General features: G+C 32.5%; 1 protein-coding gene across 2 annotated transcripts in view; it reads right to left on the minus strand.

The window, feature by feature from the left end:
* The window catches only part of LOC128888007 (uncharacterized), a 79,158-nt gene that overhangs the window by 34,156 nt on the left and 22,626 nt on the right, over positions 1 to 22,376 (minus strand). For both annotated transcript variants that reach the window (XR_008460137.1, XM_054144585.1), the window contains exon 2: positions 21,773 to 22,009. Coding sequence is in view for 1 of the 2 variants with exons in the window: in XM_054144585.1 (XP_054000560.1) it covers positions 21,773 to 22,009 (237 nt within the window). In the remaining variant the exon portion in view is untranslated. The remainder of the gene's footprint in view (positions 1 to 21,772; positions 22,010 to 22,376) is intronic.

The following is a 22,376-nucleotide window of genomic DNA, read 5'->3' on the forward strand; positions in this document are numbered from 1 at the left end:
GCGTACGAAACTTCTAGAACATAGAAGGGCGGCCGCCGCGCGGTGCGATACGTGAGGCGCGGACCGCGAACTCGCGAACTTTCTCACCTAACGACGCGACTATTGACAACCGCGACCGCGGATAGCAACCATGCGATATAGATTGAGGGCTCGTAGAGGCATTCGGCCTATTTTTGCCATTCCGGGAGAGAGGACGAGGTAAGACCATCGGCCGCTCTCGGAATTCGACTTAGGGACTCCGACAGGAGAGTTCGGCGATAATACCTGGACGCCAATTACGAGCGGGAAAGTACAGAATGATTCTTCTACTTCAAAGATTGAAAATTATAAAATATTGTAAAATGAGAAATTGTATTATGCTCTTTTGTATAATTCCGTTTATTCTGAATTCCTGTTACAATTATCCATTCCCAATCCTCTGTATAACCATGTTCCTCACAATAAACCTCTGTCTGTCCAGAATTCTTTTCATTGAATCCTTAACCATGGCTACAGTATTACATTAAACTCTGTTGTCTTTCATACATGTTCTGGGTACCATGTGTTTTAAAAATATTAAATAAAAACAATATAAAACAACGTGGATGTCTAAGAAAAATTCTATTTTTGCTCTCGTTTTTTGATACTCAATTCTTCAATCTATCTCGAATATTTTGTATTGCTATAAGATGTTGCAAACAAAATAGCTAAATAACAAATGCTTATCAAGCCACTTACTCATCTCAAGATACATCATCTCGTCCAAAATTCGTTTATGTGCCTAACTTTTGTGTTTGAAATTTTCTTATGAAATTTCAGCATATTTTAAAGTATATAACAATATGTCACAATACGAAATAACACTATTGTTAAAGAATTGATCAAACTTGGTCCTTGAGATATTTGATTCGTTGAGACAGACTGACATATACATAGAATATTTTGTATATTTTGTAATTAGTCGATGATTTCGTTACTATAATCTAATGACACATTCACAAAACATGTACTAGCGTTGTTCTTCTAATAGTAAAGAGACGTATGAATGATGCAAGGAATGTATTGTGGAAAGAACTAAAACGTTATTCCGTACACGTTACAAATCATAAGCGTAAAATCATTTGCGTAACTGTTACATTTAGGTATACATCCAAGTAACAGTTGCTATTAGCATTTAACTAAAAGTATGTACAAATGGGTAGTTTATGTGCTCGTAGAATATTCATTTTATAACACCGTTAAGTTCTTCAGCTCGTGTCTCATTTGGGTTAAACAATAAAACAACAAATTAAGCATGCATAAGAATGCATACATTCGACAATTAGACTTTTAAGAGAGTATGTATGTTTATAAAATATATATATACTATTCCATATAATATAATTTGATTATGTTTAAATTGTTACGTATATACAGGATGTTCAAAAAGAGCATTCAATATTTATATGGTGTACAGGGGACATTGTACTGAGTAAAAAAGCTTTAGTAAACATTGGTCCAAAGGTCAACCGTTTCTGAGATATAAACATTTTTGTTTGCTAGTATCATGATTGACTTACTACTGGGTTTTCGGTATTTATAGAAGATTTTCCACGTGTCCACCGCTCGTTTCTGTACACGAAATTGGAAAAAATGAAATTGTCGAAATTGTCGGCACTTGAATGGGAACATTCAGAACGCAGTTTATAAACACTGACATAAACATCGCATGCGATGGAAGCAAGTAAGTCAATCATGATACTAGCAAACAAAAATGTTTATATCTCAGAAACGGTTGACCTTTGGACCTATGTTTACTAAAGCTTTTTTACTCAGTACAGTGTCCCCTATACACCATATAAATATTGAATGCTTCTTTTTTTGAATACCCTGTATATTTAAACTAGCTGCGCCCCACGGTTTCAGCCACGTGGAATACTATTCTTATTCTATACAACCTCTCTTCGCCACTTTAAAGGTTGAATTTTGTAAAATTCCGAAATAGGTGTTTGATTAATTATACATATAAAAGAGTATTAAGGACTAACAAGGGAACATATCCAATTGTCACACATCGATTTTGATAAAACTTACGTGATAGGTATTCTCAAAAAAATATTTCACACGTATTTTATTTTATCGGCAATCGTCCATATTGAAGAGGGGAAAATAGCCCCTAAAGATGGGGGTGAATACCATGTTTTTTTAAACCTCTTGAAAACTAGAGGAGTTTGGACAAAAATTTTTTTTCAGAAATATGCGTTTTTGAATGAGTAATTTACTCATGCCAAAAGAAATTGTTTATTTATTTATTTAAATAATTTATTTTTGAAAAAGTAACTGTGTAAACTACAGGTTAAATTTAAGGATACATGTTTTTGGAAATTTTGATTTCCACCATATAACAATAATAATTATATTAAATGGGGAATTCCTTTTTCCGCGCCAAAAGTGTGGCTTCTTTATCATTTTTGTTTTCATAAAGTATGCAAGATTTTAATTTGAAACGTTACACATGTCTCTAGTATTATTTTAGAAAGATGTACAAATTTTTATGGACAGATTTATCGACAAATATGAATGTTACAGTCCGTTGTCCATGACGTCGTAATGAAAAGATTGGCCGTTGGTTGACTTGATTTCTACCGTTCAAATGAACTGAAGTAAATAAATCAATTGGCGTTTTGTTCATTAGGAATGTCGTTATCCTACTGCGAAAAACAACATCAAATACAATATTGTTATTAACGAACGAGAAATGTTATCGAACAATCGAATAAAGTGTCGTTAACGTGTGTTTTTTTTTTTACTCAGAATCCTTCATAATTTGTTAATAATTTATTGGTTTTTCCATTGATAATAAATAGTAGTATAGCAGTACATAGAACGATAGTAACTCTCAAGGATCATTCTTGTCACGATTTTTATAGTTATTAAGCAATCATTAAGGATTTTAGTGAAAATTTTCGCTTCGCTCGATTGTTTGTTACATTCTATAAATGAATTATTAACTTTCAAGACTCGTAGAGGATAGTATAGATCGTTGCAACATTCAAGAAAAATTTCTGTTATCATCTCGATTTTTATTAAACGATCACCGAAGGTAAAAGTCTTGACTACACGTTACTTCGTTAGAAATATTCGCTTTACTTAACTTTTAACTTTTTGCATATAAATAATGGACCTTGGTATTCGTGGAAGACAGTATAAATCATTCGTAACATTCGCAAAATCGGTGTGTGACAATTGGATATGTTCCCTTGTAAGTTTCAAGCAAATCCGACCGCAAATAAAGTATTCCTCATACAAACATTGCAACCCTGTTTTACACCCTTAGGGGTTGAATTCCAAAATATCCTTCCATTTGAAAAAACAGAATTGATCTTCATACCTCCTTGACGCATCTACCTACAAAAAAATTGTTAATACCAGATTATGAGCTCCCCCATACCAAGTAAGTTTGGTCTAATGCATTTTCTTCTATCTTCAAAAGTAAACGAGTTATTTAGGTGACCTGTTTATAATGCCCCACCCTGTATATAAAAAATATGCAAAATATAATAATAAATATGTACTTATAATATGTATTGCATACATTAATCGTATTCATTGCATGTTTGTAATACACACATACGTATTCTCTGCGTACGCTTTCTGTATATCCTGCATCAACATCCACAGCCTGTCCATAACACGCTAAATATTAGTAAAAATAACTTTAGCTTGTCCATTCTAAATGAAAGTCATCCGTTTCTTCGCAAGTTGAAGACAGTTGATTTTAAATTATATCGAACTGTTACTATGTAAATAATAATTTTATACAGTTTTGGCGTGTCATGAAAAAGGTATTTCCTACGGTTCAATACAATTCATTTCTTACCAATTCTTCTTTAACCCATTCACTGCCAGAACAATTTCAAGCGCTTTGCTTTTGGCGTCAAAATTTAATTCAGGCGTGTAATGTAGGTTATTATTTTGATAAGAAAAAATGATATTAAATTTGTTGTTTTAAAAAGCAAATTTATAATCTTCTTTTACAGTAAAGGTCGATTCAGACTATACGGACCGTCACGTTCCGGTAACGATACGTGCCGGCACCGACACGACAAAACATTCAAACACGCGTTTTAATGGAACTATTCATACTATTCCCGTTGACGGAACGTTCAGGTCGGTGTCTGTTGAGTGTGAGTCTGTAATAGTTTCATTGAAACGCGTGTTTGAATGTTTGTCGTGTCTGAAAAGGCTATAAACTTATCCCTTGAGTAATTGCAATCAATTTGAACTACGAGACATGTCGTAATTTGCAGTGAATGAATTAAAAAATCACAAATACTAACATAAAATGCATTTGGACTAATATAAATAGCGACTCAGATGTGCAGATGGTCTACATCTTTGTGTCCAAGGAGCCCCAACGCACGGCCACAAGATGTTCTACACCTTCTTCAGGATACGTGCATAATTAGCATATTCAAGCTGATTTACTACGGAATGTGGAAAGTCAACGTGGAACGTCGATCGAAACGTAAAAGAATCCGAAACTTTCAAAATGGTTCGGAGGCGCGTTGCGCGAAAGGAGCCGATTAAAGAGTCAATCGACATTCTATCCGAGAGTAGGTACACACGGTACACGCAGCACGTGTAATTGATGCGTTCTCGACCTAAACCTACATACCATGTCTTGTGAGTTAGCGTATGCCGCACGCGTTCCCACAAGCACTACATACGCGGCTACGTCATAATTTACAGTTATTTCTTATACGGGCCATTACGAAAGGTTTCGTCTCGAATATACTATTCGAGGACGCTAGATCGAGCAAAACGAACAAGCTTTTAGCGCATCCCGGTGTATCACCGGCGACCGAAGCCGACCAGAACAAAGGAAAGCGGTGTAGCTATTGTCCGGTTTTTGAAACGGTGATTAGAAATTGTTCGAAGCTTGTCACGACAATACGTCTTTATAGGCCATTGTGTGCTCGCTTCCTGGAATGTAAAAGGTTTTTCAAAGAAGCGTTAACACGTCCATCGCCACGTCACCCGTTATGGACGACAGCGTTTTTCACTGAAGAATTAAACAAAAATTAATTTAAGCGTCCAAGAAAATAAATTTGAATGGAATTCTTGAATTTCGATGAAGTTACAACGATACAGTGAGTGTAGAAAGTATTCGTACACCGATCAATTTCCAAAAAAAACTGTGTAAAATTGTAGTTTATTAACTTCTTTTTTATAAACAATGACATTCTACATATTCTCGGAAATCTCTAGAATAGATAGACTCCAAAAAAAATATAGCTATTTAGGTAAGTTGCGAAATTAACAAGAAAAAAACAATTAATCGATAGAAATATTGAAGCAATAAGTATTTGCACAACTGTTTAATTTTTAAGACTTCATTAAAAAAAAAAAAGAAATTTACATTAATTTACAAGTATATAATACTTCCTTCGTGGGATTTCCTTTTGATTTTATATTTTATTGCAACTCTTCTAAGCATTAAATTAACTAAATTATTAGTTATTCGAAGTGGGATCTTCTTCAATTCCTCTATTAGAGCCATGTTAAAAAGTACTTTACTGAAAATTTGCTGTTTTCTAATTCGTACGGAGCAATACACTAATGTGTTTATGTTACAAACTCTACTGTAAATGGTTCGTCATGAGAATCGTATAAATACTTATTGCTTCTCTACTTTTTCACATTTTTTTTGTTAATTTCACAAATTATATTAACTAGTAAATGTTGTTTGGACTATATCTATCTTAGTTAATATATATCTTAAAATTCTCGATTATTTTGAAGTCATTACTGCGATGTAACCCCTTAATGCAATTTGAGTTTCAGAAGTTAATTTAAATTAAGGAGTACCATGTGTAAGTTGGATGAAACTATACTTCATTATAGAAACACATGTTTATTTTATAAATAAATATGTAGATAGATACAGAACTGATAAACTGATAAAGTTAACATCGCCAAATGCAATTTCTTTTTCAGACAACCCCGATTCTACAATATTTAATGTTTCTTTAGGTTTCATTTCTTAGGAGTTCGAAGTGTGAATGAAATGATTATCGGTGAGGTAAAAGTGACCTTATTCTCAAATCTAGATAGCTTAGAATTCATGGCAATAGAAACATCTTGAGTTGCTGGCAGATACCAGAAAAAAAGGCCTCGAGTGCAAAGGGTTAATATTTGAAGTAATATATGTAGTTTCAAGCTGTTATTTTAATGCTTCCATCTTAAGGCCATTTTTTTAAATAACAAAACGCATCTGTTTGTGTGCCCATGGTGGACATTTAAACGATATTATATTTCATGTTTAATTGTACATATGTGTACTTTTATTTAAAATCGTGGCCATCGACGTGTTAAAGCTTCTTTGAAAAATCTTTTACATTCCAGGAAGCGACCGCACAATGGCCTATAAAGACGTATTGTCGTGACAAGCTTCGAACAATTTCTAATCACCGTTTCAAAGAGAATTTAGTAAGAAAGAATTTAATATACTTCATACCATTTATATTTAATTGGAAAATGATATCGTATATGCCTTGCTGTCATTCTAAATTAGTATTATTAATTACATATAAAACATCTACATTAGTCTATATCAATTTATGTAATCATTTTTCAATGACATATTTGTGAGTCTTATATAGTAATCTCATAATTTATAATATTAATGCTGGACAATTCTAGCAACACTTGTTTGTTACAAATGTTTAATGTTCATGTAATTATAAAAATTCTTTCATAGTCCCCTAGAACAAAGATGAAACATACATTACTGAAATGATCAAAATAAAACACATTCACTTGAGACGTTTACAACATACTTGTTCGACTATGCTTATCATAATACTTCAACTACTGGCCTATCTAGAAAGAGTCTACTTTACTCTTCATTAATTTAGCCTGACGTTAACTAGTACATACTGCTGCCAGGTATATGAAAATCTGTTTCTAAATCTATAGCACTATAAGTAGATAACCAGCAACTCAATTAACAGGTTCCCGAATATAGAAACTGGCGTTAAAAAGCCCATAAGTAGACATCCGACAGATAAGGCGATTAAAGTAAGCCAGAAAGATGTCTTCGACGGTAAGTCAATACTTCCCATAACAAGCCTTTCTAAGATCAACATTTTGATTAATCTAAGTTCTGCCGTACACGTATATACACGGCGCGTATTGATTTGCACGTTCCTCGAATATTCATGCTCACCGTTTTACCGATTAGAATACAAATGTGCTTAATCTGCATGCAAAGAAGCGTTCAAGCGCTTAAACCATAATAGGCTGATAGTAATAGTACAATTTTTCCTCAGTGCGTCGTATAACCACCGTATAACCAGTTAGCGGTCACGCAATATGCGTGATGCTAATTTATTTTCTATACTGGAAGCGAACCCGAAGGAGGAGAATATTAATCATAAATTCTCGCATAGCATGAAAGTGTTATTAAAACGATGATAGTCTCCTCGCAATTGTTACGATGCTATACATTTTATGAGAACGTAATGCTTTGATAACGCACGCATTATAGGTGTGCGTAGTGATTAGTAAAAATACATTATACCCGTAGTAATTAGTAAAAGTATAAGGTAATTCGAGAAATTCAAAGTAAAATAATCGCGTGAATTGTGAACATCGAATGGAGAAACATAAAATTATAATATTTCGGTACAGTGTTGCGTAGTTGCATATAATTATCCGTTACTTGATGATCAGTGTAACTATTTCACCCGCATGAAAAATAATTGGGAGGCTATTAACATACGTTGAAAAAATAAGAGATTTTATTAAGAATTTGTATTATATATAAATAATTGTGGAGTGTTAATGCTTTTACACATAATATATTATGTATTATAGTAGACACGTTAAAGTAATAAAAAACATCTTTGAGGTTCATCTTTAATAATTCCTTTTTATTTTTAATGTATATATAAATAGGCTATATAGAAATTACGTCGAGCAGATGAAAATGGTTTCAGTATGATGTAGTTAAAAACTGAACGACATTGAAATAATTTAATCGATAATTGTATCCCAAATATTCAACAAATTTGTTTAATACGGTTTAAATGTATTATATATATATAAGTTATGTAAAAATTATGTAGTATAAATGAAAAAGATTTTAGTATAATCGTATCATTTTATTCTAAAAATGCATTAAATTGTTTAATAAGATTTGATTATTCGTTCTGTATGGGGTTTGTAGAAATCTGAAACTGGGGAGCACATCTTTAAGAGTTTATGCTCTGAAGACTTTACTAGTAATTAGTAAAAATATTGGATGATTCGAGAAATTCCAGTCAACATAATCGCGCGAGTAGTGGTCATTGAATGGCAATTATAAAACGACGATATTAGGTCTAGTGTTACGCAGTTGATTAAAATTAATCCGTTGCTCGGTAATCAGTATAACTGTCTCGCGTGAATAGAAATTATTAAATTACTTTTAACGCAGATCGTGAATATGGCTAATACCATTTTATGATCCGACCGAGGGAGAAGAATTTGAAAAAGTATAACTCGAGGATGCGAGCGTTTAACTTTTATTGCCCGCCACGCAATGGTTTAAAGGCTGTGATTAGTACTTTTACGGATGGTAAAATTTGAAGGAAAATAAGTGAAAGTTGGCGTAAAAGTTACCGAGTGTAACAAGAGTCCATAGATCCGAGAACACGACTTTGCCTTATGGACGAAATCGAAGCTTTCGAGAAAAATTATTTTCTAACTAGTCGATCGAACAAGTAAACTGGGAGAAAGTGTAAGAGAAGAGCGAAAATGTGACGCATAATTAAAAGCAATGAATAATATAGTGTAAGGAATGGCTGAGATTCAAAGAAAGAAAGTTTAGAAATATAATGTTCAGTAGTCTTCATGAGCAAATAATTTATGTCGGATTTGGAATGCACCCTCTATGTTCGGGTACATTTCAAATTCTTAAAGTGTTTAAAATTACTAGAATTAAATATTCAGACATTGAAAAAACAATCATTTTTTAATAATATATCAAATTGTCTAAGTGCTATGGAGCTGCATTTTTGAAAAAAATACTTTTACGCAGAATGGCATTGATCCAAATCTGCACCCAACATTTTTTAATCCTCAAGAACACTCATTTTTCGCAATTAAAAAAAAAACTCAGGCTAAAAAACAAAACATGTTCCGTTTAATGATAAGACTTAAATAATTAAATATGTTATTCAAAAATGCTTGTGCCTTGAATTTCAGATAAGCCAGGTCTCAGGTAGAGTGGCCACCGCGGAAAATGTAAAAAAACAACGCAACTCTGTTAATTTAAGATATTTCAACGGCTCTACAATCTTCGTAAATTCGTAACTTCGGCAACGAAGGGTTTACAAACATAACCATATACATACACAATTTCATTTTCATCGCTTTTCATGTATAATTTTGTATCGAAAAAAAATTATTTGTTATCGCTAGACTGCGGATCTTTATGCAAAATAAAATCTTGGCAAAAGTGCCTACAAAAATTGAACTTAAATAGGAATTTATTTTATTCTGCAAATATCACAACATAAATATTACTTTCAATCTTTTTTATATTCTTCCATATTGTTTGCATTTTTAGTTTCTTACACATTCAAATTTCCTATAAATGCATAAAGATCCACAGTCTAGTTATCACCAAATATCCAATAAATTTGTGAGTTTCATAAAGATCTGCTTGATACATTTTTTTGTTTTAAATTCGTAAAAAAGTACCCCATTTTTAGCGTCCTGAACAGGGGGATCGCCCCTTCAAACGGTAGGCCGTGTTAAAATTGAAGTAAAAATTGCATTCCAATAAAACGACCCGAGCTGTCTGACTGGTTAAAACGAAACGCATAGTTTATTCTAGTCTTCGGAGACAGTTGAAATTACGGTATAGGCGCGATTACGTGTCCACTTGTTCGCATGCGGTAAAGAAGTTTACCTTCGAAAAGTCAAGTTCACGCACAAGTGCGTAAGTGGCAATCTGTTCTTGCGGTTGGCAGAAAATTGCGAGAAACTGCTACTCGAAGGCTAACAGAGCAATTTAGCGCGGTGATTGTGTATTCGTCCGCTTGTTTATTTACGACGACAAAACGGGGACGCGACAAACTAATCGTAACCAGTGATTTCCTGGAGGAATGTAATTTTTAAAATTACAGGCGTTTCGTTCGTCACATAAACGGCCGACGATTATCGTTATTATTTCGTTCTACTCTGAATTTTCTCTTAAAATCGATAGAGTTAATTAACGGTACTGTCAAGTAAAATTAGCATATTACACACTTTCTGTTATTTATATTTATGCAGAGAAATTATCAATTTAATTTTTATTTTCATTTCATAATTATCGAATGTAGATAGAGACGATATTATAAAGACACTGAAATTTGGTTGGTTAAGTAATTGTTATAAAATCATGTACAAATTTAATATGTTGCAAAAAAGGCGAGGCAAAATCTTGATTAAGATTGCGAAATATGTTTCTTATATCAACATGATCGTGCTCCATTCCTATCAATTGTTTTAGTTAAAATAATTATTATTAGAGAACGATATTATTCTCATTATGATTGCATTTAATATTTCAAATTTCTAATAAAATTAAGCTTATTTCTGCTCCTTACCAACTCCTTTCTCTTTTTATTAAAAGATCTCATTGAATAGAATGACTCTGAAACGGTACTCATTCTACCAGTTCAAAATCTGATTAAAATTTCGGCGCGAGCTGAGTTCAAAAGTCTTTACGCTCCAATTTTTACAAACATTATTAGCATTTCTTTCCGGTTATGGCAAGGGCTATAAAAAATATGCTGCTTCATTGACTGTTCAGGTCTGTTGGTTGAACAATATGAAAGCGGTACGTTTATTCTTGGAAATTAAAAATGTCTCTAGTTGAATTTTAACCATTCTCAAATTCGATAAAATATTTAATTGCCAATATAATGTAAATTAACATATAACTGAATTTTGTAGTAATACAAAATATATAATAATTGCAAAATAATGTAACTGTAATTTATAATTGAATATGAATCTTTAAATAAATATTCAGTCTGATTATATGATAACAATAATTTCAGATGTAAATAATTCATTATATGCCATGTGTAATATTAATTAAACACTGATTTAATAGGATACATTTTTTCATTTAGAATATATACTTTAGAAACAAATAAAGTAATTATGCAAAAGCACAAAGGCACATGCTAGCTTGGTAAGAGGTACTTTCGATTAATAATTCGCTCTCATAAATGCATGTGGTTGCTAACCATCTAATATTTTAATCAGACGTACGCACGTATGAAGTCCATTTAGGGAAAGTTACTTTGATTGCATGCATTACCAATTTGCATTTATGCTGGAGAGAAACGAGCAACTGATAAACAATAATTTAATTGTATGGAATAGTAATTTATAACGATCTGTCATCAAATAATTTTATATAATATTGTTTTTTAAAGCTAAATTGTAGTACTAACGACTAGCATCATATCGTTGGTATATGTTGTTAGTAGACTGGGGATCTTTATGCATTTATAGGAAATTTGAATGTGCAAGAATCTACAAAATGCAAACAATATGCAAGAATATAAAAGAGATTGAAAGTAAAATTCATGTTATAATATTTTCAGAATAAAATAAATTCCTATTCAGGTTCAATTTTTGTAGGTACTTTTGCCAAGATTTTATTTTGCATAAAGATCCGCAGTCTAGTTATTAGCATTATTATTGCACTTTCAACTTCCAAATACTATAAACGTTACACTATAGATATATTTTCTAAAATTAGAATGTACTCTTTGATCGATGTACGTGATACATTACCATTGAAAAACCCTCTCAAAGACAAATTATAAAGGATGAAATAAGGATGAAAATAAGAGATGAAACTTCGCGTTTCTTTGAACAATTTCAATTTTCCATTTAGCGACAATTAATGTTACTTGTGCTTGAAGAGTCCAATAAAGAATAACGAATTTTTTAGTTAATATCAGAATTGAAGTTTTCATTAATTCTTTTTTAAATTAAATTTTGTATTTAATCTTTTGGTTGGTTGCAGCATAAAGCAATACTTTCCATCTCACAACGTTAATGTGTCGCTGTTGAGACTGTCAGTGCTCAGTGGTCACTTCAGACTTCATAGTCGACGAACGCCGCTCCTAACAAGCAAAGATATGCGCGCTATGAACAATTTGAAAAATTGATGCGTTTTTCCGAGACACAGATTGCAACAAGGACTTTAGCAACGGTAAATACATTGACCAGGTCCTGCGTTTGTAACGGAATCTACTTTCGACGAGGCGCGTTGCACATTAATACAGGGTGACCCGCCTTAAATTGTCGCAAGCTGTTTTCTTGGAAATTATTGGTGATATCGATAAATTTTTTCTTTAACTGTAGGGGACGATAGCCTCTCTCATGTGATGTAAGGGAATGAAACTAGATATTACATGAAACAGACATTGTGAATTTGATGTAAATATTTGTTTAGCAATTGTCTAACTTGTATAGACTATTAGAGATTTAAAGCATTGGATAATATGCTGGATGACTCCTTAGGGAGGCAAGAGGCCACAACGATCCATATTTTTAAATGGAATGCCATATAAATTTTTTTTTATTTGGATACTGCTTTTAATAACAAACAATGGTTATTTAAACAATTCTTTCATATTCTCAATTGTTTATGAAATATGACGTAAAATATCGTTCGCTGAAGTAACTTTAATATGGGGTTCTAATATATTAAAATTAGTAATTTTCAAATTAGTCGTATTTCTAGTAGGGGTCCAAAGTTATACCCGTCGACTTCGAAGCATTTATTAATTTTTCTAATAACATTCACAGAAATATCTGACGATATCGTTTGACTAATTGATGCACAAACCACGCGAATTTTATTAAAAGAATAAAAATTACAACAAGTTTCCTATAAATCGGGAAGTTAATAAATGTATAAAAGTCGGCGGGTATCACTTCGAACCCTTAATAGAATGACGACTAATTCGGAGATTATTGATTTCAATGTATTGGAACCTCGTATCAAAGTTATTTCAGCGAATGATATCATTCGCCATATTTCATAAGCAATTGACCTCAAATATCACATGAAAAGACATATCGTATTATAAAATTAAAAACAAAAAAAAGCTCGTCGATATCACCAATAGTTTCCGAGAATACAGCTTGTAACAGTTTACGCGTCTCACCCTGTATACATTCAGTTTTCCAACTGGTCTGTCAGTTGGTAATTTATGGATGATCAACGAAGAGATTACGATAGAATTCGGTGTAGTATCCTATCCAACAGCATTTCAGTCGTTGAACGACTTATTTCATTTCAATGCACGTTGTACCTAATCAGACCTATACATGAGCGATTGGAATATGCATCTCGGTTAGAAGAATGCTCCGAAGAGCGCAGAGACAGTTTCTGTGGTCGCCGAAGCGTATCGACATCGTGCGTCTAATTCGTACCACAGCGACCTACTTCCAAACATTTTGAAGCGCCACTACGGTCTCTTGGACCAGTTTTGCTGTACCGTAGCAATTCGAATAAGACTCTTTTAAATAAGTAACCAATTGCAGCTGGAGACAATTACGAAATCATGATTTTTGACCATTTTTGCGGATGATACTAGATATTAGACGAAACAGACATTGCGAATTTGATGTAAATATTTGTTTAGCAACTGTCTAACTTGTATAGAATGTTAGAGATTTAGGGCATTGAATAACATCTATTGTTTTAAACATTTTGAACATTACAAAATTCCTTTGCAGTTTCATCTTGTTTTCATATAGAATTTAAATTATATAAATGGTTAATGGAAATGCAAAAAAATATATAATTTCCTAGTGATAAGGCAGATTAAATGAGATTTCATTAAATATGTTGCGAATTGCAGTACAATGTTGAAAATAATTGCAAGATCGTGTTTTCAGGCAATTTTGTATAGAATGAAGCAAGTATCAGAGATGAAAGAGGTATCGTGTACTAGATGTTATTTTGTTTTACCGAATATCTAATTTATTAGAGAATTTATTAGAATAATTTATTGGAATATCTAATTCATTAGAGAATTTATTAGACTATCTGATTTAATAGAGAATATATTGGAATGATTTATTAAAACATCTAATTTAGAGTTTTGTACCACAGAACAGTGATATAAATGGCCTCAATCTTTTATTAAGTCAAAATTCAATCTTCTATGACATCATGACTTGGAAATTTCATTATGATAGAACTCTACTAATCGAAACAAAATTCTTAATATAATAGATTCATAGAATATTTTCTTCCTTGTTTGAAATCACCTTCAAGTGTCACAGGTGTCTAAATAAAATTCAAAAACTGTGACGCAAGTGTACGATTAGCGGCATTCCTTTTTAGGATCGAGTACCGTTCTATAATTCACAGCCTTCTTACAGGTTCACTGAACCCTTACAACAACCGATGATCGATTCTGTTCTTTGCGTTTCGAAAAAAGTACATTCCCATCGCTTACAGCAGTTTTGCTCGAATGACTTGAGAAGCTAACGAGTTGTTTTTATTAACGAGTTCGGAGTGCCTTAATTATTCTTAATTTGACCATTCCTCTACCACTTGGAGTACTTTACTTTGTTTTCTAGCTCTGTCTAAAATTCGTGTGAGAGAGGAATAATTATTGAGTATATTCTTTTCATGATTCTGCGTTATTTGTAACTAATGGTAGATAAACAATTATTATCTAGGGTAAACCATCCAGTAATCGACACTTTAAGAGATGGTTAAAAGAATCGCATAAAAATGAAAATATATTGTCAGTATAAGTTAGAAATTAAATATTTCAATTAAATCTTAATTTGAAATTCTAAATCGAATGATTTTGATAATTACTATTGTATTATTGACACGGGTTTCTTTAATTCTGTGTAATGAAAACAGTAGCCTTTCTGATTCAATAATAAAAGTAAACGTTGAAAATATTTTAGAAATGAAGGAATCTAGAATTCTTGTGTTCTTTTAAATAGTTAAATGAAAACAAATTAGCCTTTATAATTCGATAATAAAAATATCTTTAAAAAAAATTTTAGAAATGAAAGAAGGAGTAAGACAATATCTAAAATTCTTGTGTTCTTTGGAATAGTTGAATGAGAACAAAGTAGCCTCTCTGACTCAATAGTAAGAGTAAACATACAAAATATTTTAGAAATGAAAGAAAAAGTAAGATAATATTTAGAAATTTTGAATTTTTTTGAGTCCTTGAATGAGAACAAATTAACATTTCTAACCCAACAACGAAAATAAATATATGAAATGTTTAAAAAATAAAGAAAGACATAAAATAATTTGTAAAACTCTTTGGAATTTTCGTTTGCGCCTTTTTAGTTTAAAAATTATAAGCAATTCAATTTTAGGGGTGGGGACCAACTACACGTTGGCAAAATTGAATTGCTTATAATTTTTAAACTAAAAAGGGGCAAACGAAAATTCCAACGGGACATTGATGGACAAACGATGGGTAAACGTTTGCAAAAAAGAAAATTTTTATTTTTTTAATATTGGGGACCAACTTCAAACGGCTCCACTCGACAGAGGCCACAGGGTGCCTTCGAACTTCCACAAAGAATATAATCACGGTAAAGATTTCCAATATTTTTTAAACACAGACAAAGGTAAGGCAATATAGAATCCTTAAATTATCTTGAGTCGTTAGATGAGAACAAATTAGCCTTTTTAACCCCCAACAATAAGAATGAATGCTTTATATATGCTCAAAGTGAAGAAAGAAGTGCAACATTCTTTCGAATCCTCGAGTTCAACTTGAATTCCTCGAGCGTGACGATAACTTTATTCTTGGCGCCTGTTATCTGCGTTGGGCGTTATAAAATTTTGGGAGGCAAGTGACCCGATTCCAAGTGTCCTTGACCGAGGAGACGACAGTAGAAGAAATACCGATGATAGTGGGGGCACAACACCGTTAACAACTCTGAACCTGTTACCTCCTAAGAACGCCCGCGGCCTTCCCAACGTCATGCGCATTCCTTGACATTGGTTCACCACTTCGTTCTTTTTGGTCCATATCAGATTTATTTTTTCTCAAAGTGTTTTAGGAAGAACTACTTTTATTTGACTTTACTTTACTTTCATTTTGTATGAGCTGGAATGAATATCTATGTTTGTTCCTTTAAATCACCCTAATTCTGTCACCCTTCCAATTTCATTCTCACGATTAATTTTTGTGTACGATACTTTTTTTTATACAGGGTGTCCCAGCTTAAGTGACACAGAGCTCTAACTCCAAAACTATCGGCCGAATGCAACATTTCAAATATGGAAATTGCATGGTAAAATGGGCCGTCAAGTTTCGTTTTTCGAATGGAACTATATATTTTTTTTTTATACCATGCGATAGTGCTTTTCAAGACGAATTCATTAAGCTTTAATGTATTTATCCGATTTTTATTAGTTTTCAAGCTATAACGCTTCAAAGTTTGCTAATTATCAAGGAAAAATCTCGGTCGGCCCTGGGGGCGGTCCCATTGATGCAGTAAGCACCATGCGGTTCTTGAAATCGATACGGAAGGTCTCGCTTCAGATTCTAGGCGCAGAATATTGGGATTCTTCCCATTTTCCTTCCTTGGGATTCTTTCCATTTTTCTTCCGGAATAGTTTTCATGCTCCCACTCAACCAGTGGCGCTAAAAACTTTCCTTTCGAGCTGTATGTACGGTACAATTTTTCGTTACTCGATGGATATATTCTGAAATATCAAAAATAAAAAAGATTGGTCCCCCCTGAATATGTATCTAAATATAATATGTATATTCTTGGTCGATTGCATTCGAATGTCCCGCAATTTTCCTTCGATTTTTCAAAAATGTTTCTTTCAAGTTTCCACTTCCATAAAGTTAAAGTTACAATTGGCATGTAAAAGCAAATCAAAATATACGAGCTACAGGCGCTAATCTTTTAACTACACATGTATCATTAAATTTTAGTACTTTTGCTTTCAATTTAATTCAAGGTAGCTTGAATATTAGGGGGACCAGAAAATAATGTCGTTTCTGCGAATGCAAATACTTGTTTATTATTTACCAGCTCACCGTGTACCAATCAATTTTTACCGATCAGGTATTGAACATTTGCACACTAGATGCCAATCCACGCTAGAGGACAATTATATAATTGATTAAAAATAGAAACATATTATAAATTTATTTGTTTGAATTTAATGTAAAAGAAACGACATTACTTTCTGGTCCCCCTAATACAACATTAATTAACGTAGATTTCAATTTCATCTGTTACCTATGATTTCTGTTATAAACAAAGAAGTTACTTTTTATTTCAAAAGAAGAGGGTGACCGAAAATAAAAAATACATGTGTGTATATACACTTGGATTTAAAGTTGAGACAGTATAAATCAATAAAGTGCGTAAACAAGCAACGACTTGCAGTTCACATACATTGTCAAATACATTGTTGACTGAACAGGATCACGCTTGTTAAGTGGGTCTACAAGCCTTTGATGTTAGTAAATTAATTATAAACCACCATACCTGATCGCTAACATGGGACATGTTTCAGGGCGCAAAATTTAATAGAATACACGTTCTTAATTAAATTCTAAATATAATATCTGCAGTAGCAGTATAAAATTCCTAGCAAACATGGACGTGAAGTTGCATTTAAAACATATTTTTCAATTCGAGTGGTATGTACATTTCGTAAATAGTAATCGAATACCGATAATTTATTTATATTTCGTAATTATATTTCATAAAGATTGATTAAATACAAATAATTCGCTTATACCAAAATGCCCTTCTCGATTTTACGTTTTCTTATATCTCTTGTTTTCTTCTCGCCTCCGTTCACTTCGCTTCTTCCCCTCTTTCTCGATTTAACTAACTTTACTTCTTACAACGATCTATCGAGACGTTTCAATTCAATATCGATTGCCGACATACACGTTGGAAATTAATTGTAAAAAGACTATATCCATTAGCAAACGTTACAAGAATATTTCTACTACGTATTTCCCTCACCATTATTTATATCCCAGAATATTGGGATTCTTCCCATTTTCCTTCGTTGGGCCTAGAATCCCAAACGAGACCTTCTGTATCGCTTTCAAGAACCGCATGGTGCTTACTGCATCAATGGGACCAAACCGAGTTTTCTTCTTGAAAATGAGCAAACTTTGAAGCGTTATAGCTTGAAAACTAATAAAAATCGGGTAAATACATTAAAGCTTAATGAATTCGTCTTGAAAAGCACTATCGCATGGTATAAAAAAAAAATATATAGTTCCATTCGAAAAACGAAACTTGACCATCATATCTCGTTAAATAATAAAGTTAACAAAAATTCCTTCTCGCTGAAACATGAGACCCATTTTACCATGCAATTTCCATATTCGAAATGTTGCATTCGGCCGATAGTTTTGGAGTTAAAGCTCTGTGTCACTTAGGCTGAGACACTATGTATGTCTCTCAGATACCCACTCCCCGCTGCCAGCCCATTCATATTTCTTTTGCCTGTAGTTTTGCCCGAGTAGCCCAGACCACCGGTGTAATATGATCTTCACCGATTGATACGCTTCTGTCGAGTGTTTTTTTTTCTCGGACCTCTTTCTCCTTTCACTATCTGTCCTTTTCTACGTTCGACGCTCGACACGAGTCAAGTGTAAACACATAAAAACACTCGAGTGCAATGTTTTGGCCTCGAGTGCAATGTTGCATGCCTCCTTCAGTCGTTACTGTATCTTCTAATCTAATATTTTACCAACAAACTTCGAGCGTAGAAAAAGACAGCGAATGAAGAAGAGGACGGAGCGGCATGCGAAAATGGCGACCAACATCGGGATTATTTCGCTGAAACAATATGTATGTAAATATGTTGCGAATTACGTCGTGTTTGGTCTCATTTTAATCAGAAAAATGTCAGGAATATGATGGTAACAGTTTTGCAACAACAACGGTAATAATAAAAAAAGGTTGATTATGTTACTCTCCATTTATCGTAGAGAAACTTGTGCATTTAAGGAGACTGTTGATATACAAGACTGAATTTTGTTAAATTAAAATCTGTTCAACTGAAACTACATTAAATTGAAAATACACGTAATCAAGGTGTTTCTTTTGTCCAGGTGTCAATAATTTAGAGAACTCAAGGACTACAATTTGTTCTACATCTTCTTCATTTTTAATATGTTTTCAATGTTTGCTTGAATGAATTAATTGAATTAATTAAATTGAATATATTGAAAGTAATTAATATTAATGATAAGAAATATAATAATTCCATAGTAAAAAGAAGCAAGAATCTATTTAATATCTAAATATAAATATATTTAATGAATGTATTTCTGTTTCTTTGAATTATGAACTTATTATACATTACTTTCAATATATATTACATTAGAATAAATATAATTTATTTATTATTGCAAGAGTATTATCGTAAAAAATTAATTTTCAAAATCAGAAAAAATGATTAGAAGAACCGTAAAAAATAAGGCCGATCTTATTTCATATTCACAATAAAAGTTTCTTTATTCAAACCTCCGTTATTTGAATGCTCCACGATAGGAACACTTCCATTCGAATAATTACGTGTCCTTGTAGAATTTGTCTTCCTCCAATTTAAACACGCCTCTGTAACGGTTAATACTAATTTTGTTGGTCACAAAATAGCATGAAATTGCTCGTTCACGCCTAATAATATGTAGCATCAAAGCAGAACAGTGGGCCTAATTACAAGACACGAAGTAATTTACATATCGAAAAGTATCACAATATTACTGAAAGTAATACATAATGTGAAACAATATGTTTCTATTGATTTGACTGCTTCAATTGTTTATTTTTCGACTATAAAGAATTATTTAAACGAATCTTCTGAACAAATTGATTGTTAGAATGTTTATCAATCTTCAGAAATAAGATTAAATAAATCACACATCTATATTCATATTTCTCCTATTGTTTGTAAAGAGATCACCAATAGGGGCTTTAGAATATTATTATTTAATAAAACACAAATTACATGGAGTATAACCAATTTTCTAATTTTAAATTAATGTAAATATAATTACAAATTAACGATGACAGATGACACCGTTAAATGTCGACCACCATTACACTGCTATTAAAAACAGAATCATAAAACTCCTTATGGAAAATCCTTCACTTCGAACCAAAGCTAAATAGCATCCTATTTCTTAAAATGATGATTTCAGCGTTATTAAAACTCTTTGTAAAGGCGTGACCGGAAGTGCGCATAAGTTTCCGCGGAACGGTCGAACTTTCTCTTAAGCCCACATCCGCAAACGTATTTACCTTCTCGTTACATACGTACACGATGACTCCTCCACATATTATTTTCTGTCGCACCGCGAATGCAAACTAGCTAGCGTTTTTTACAAGCCTCGCAAACTTCTCAAGTCAACTAGAATATTCAATTAACTGTACACAATACGACCTCTTCGGTTCTGATTCTTCTTTTCTTGGAATAAAAAGAATATTTTTTGTGCGACTCAATTAATTTGGAGGCTGGATGAACGTTATTGAATTAACAAATTTAACGCAATTTTATTCAGAACAATGTAATTATTAAGTAAGAAAGTGCAAACTGACATATTTGAAATTAAGAAGAATTAAAACTTTGTGTGACGAATAAGTTTGATTTTTTATATCACACATGAAATGTTCTATAATTGTAAATTTTATCTATGTGACGTTTATTTTTTTGAGAAATTAATCATTTTTCATTGAATAATAAATTAAAAATTCACGGATATTACAATGTGTAACGTTATATGTAATACGTGTGTAATATGTGTAACGTTATATAAGAAGAGTAATGGATTTTTATTCTTTTGAAATGTAGCTTGATTCTGAATATTTTGTAGTGTACGCAGTTACCTATTTCTATTTTTATTAATGTTTATATAAAACTTGATGAATATTGAATTTTCCCTCAATATCACTAAAACGAAATAGTTGTAACGTTAAACCTTACAATAATATATAATTCATGATTGAGAATAAATGTCTCTAAGAGATTAGGAGTATTTTCTTCATCTACGCTACGAGATTAAGACTAAATGGGTTTATAAACCATCTAATTAGGATAAAGACTACAAAAATCAAAGGTGAAGTAACGTGGCCTCTCGAACACAAGAGCGAACACGTAATGCAAATTTCAGCAAATAGTATGAAAATGGAAATCAAAATATGATACATAATCTGAGATATGAGCGAAAAAGTATGAGCCAATGTTACGTACAAAGAGTAACAATAAACATTTTAGAAAAGTGATCTTTAAGTAGCTCCTGGCACAAAGAATTAAATGAAAAATGATTAAAATGATTATCTTTAATAATCATAATCAATAGTGTATATATAATAGTAGCATGATGTATGTAGTATATAATAGTATATATCGATAATAATCATAATCATAATCAGAAGCAATAAAAATGATTTTCTTTTGTGTCTTTGTCTCCAACTCGTGTCGTCATCTCCAAATTTGATCTTTTGGTATTGTCAAATATTTTCCACTCCTTGGAAGAATTTTGAAAAGAATTATAATATTGAGAGGTACTAAATAAGAGTTAATTATCAAAAGATGCACGTCATTTATACTGTAACTATCATACGACTTCTTAATTACTTTCGAAACTCGATCAAGAAAAACACTTATTTATACATTATTTTATTAGGAAAAATAGTTTCCACCGAGATATGAGGTGACACTGTTGTGAGTCACGTTTAAAAAAAGGACAAGTAAACTTACCACAAAAGGGTACTCCTTCCGGTAACCAGGAACCATCAGTCTGACACTGTCTTCGTGCTGGTCCAAGGAGCTCGAAGCCTCGCTCGCAGGAGTACGTAGCCACGGTACCCTCGAGGAGCATCGTGTCCTTAAGAAGAGCATCTTCTTCGTCTATGACGTCCTGGGCACCTGTTCCCGTGAACCTGACGCTACTGTGCGCAGGTGCTCCAGGGTAACCGCATCCAGCACCATAGCAGCCTGCAATCAGATATATACAACGTCATTATCACGTAACTGGCGCCTCTTATCAGGCTTTAATGTGTTAATCATTATCATAATAAGGATAACTAAATAAAAGAAATGCGTTCCCGTGGAAAGTCTCACATAGGCTTCTCAACACCATCGATTTGCCTGACAGTGTTTCCCAACTTTTCTCTCTTTGCTATTTGACTTTACTGACATTGGGTCTCTCTAGTAGAACTGTTGTTGTCAAATTGTGCATATCATAAAGCAAGTGGGGATAGATTTCTTTTTTGGATCAAGAAAGTGTCGGTAACGACAATTTCATTTTGGTTTAGAAGTATTCAATTTTAATTTTGTTAAATTTAGAGGTATTTAATTTCAA

The sequence above is a fragment of the Hylaeus anthracinus genome, unplaced genomic scaffold (genome assembly GCF_026225885.1).
Source record: "Hylaeus anthracinus isolate JK02 unplaced genomic scaffold, UHH_iyHylAnth1.0_haploid 11989, whole genome shotgun sequence".
Classification (NCBI taxonomy): Eukaryota; Metazoa; Arthropoda; class Insecta; order Hymenoptera; family Colletidae; genus Hylaeus; species Hylaeus anthracinus.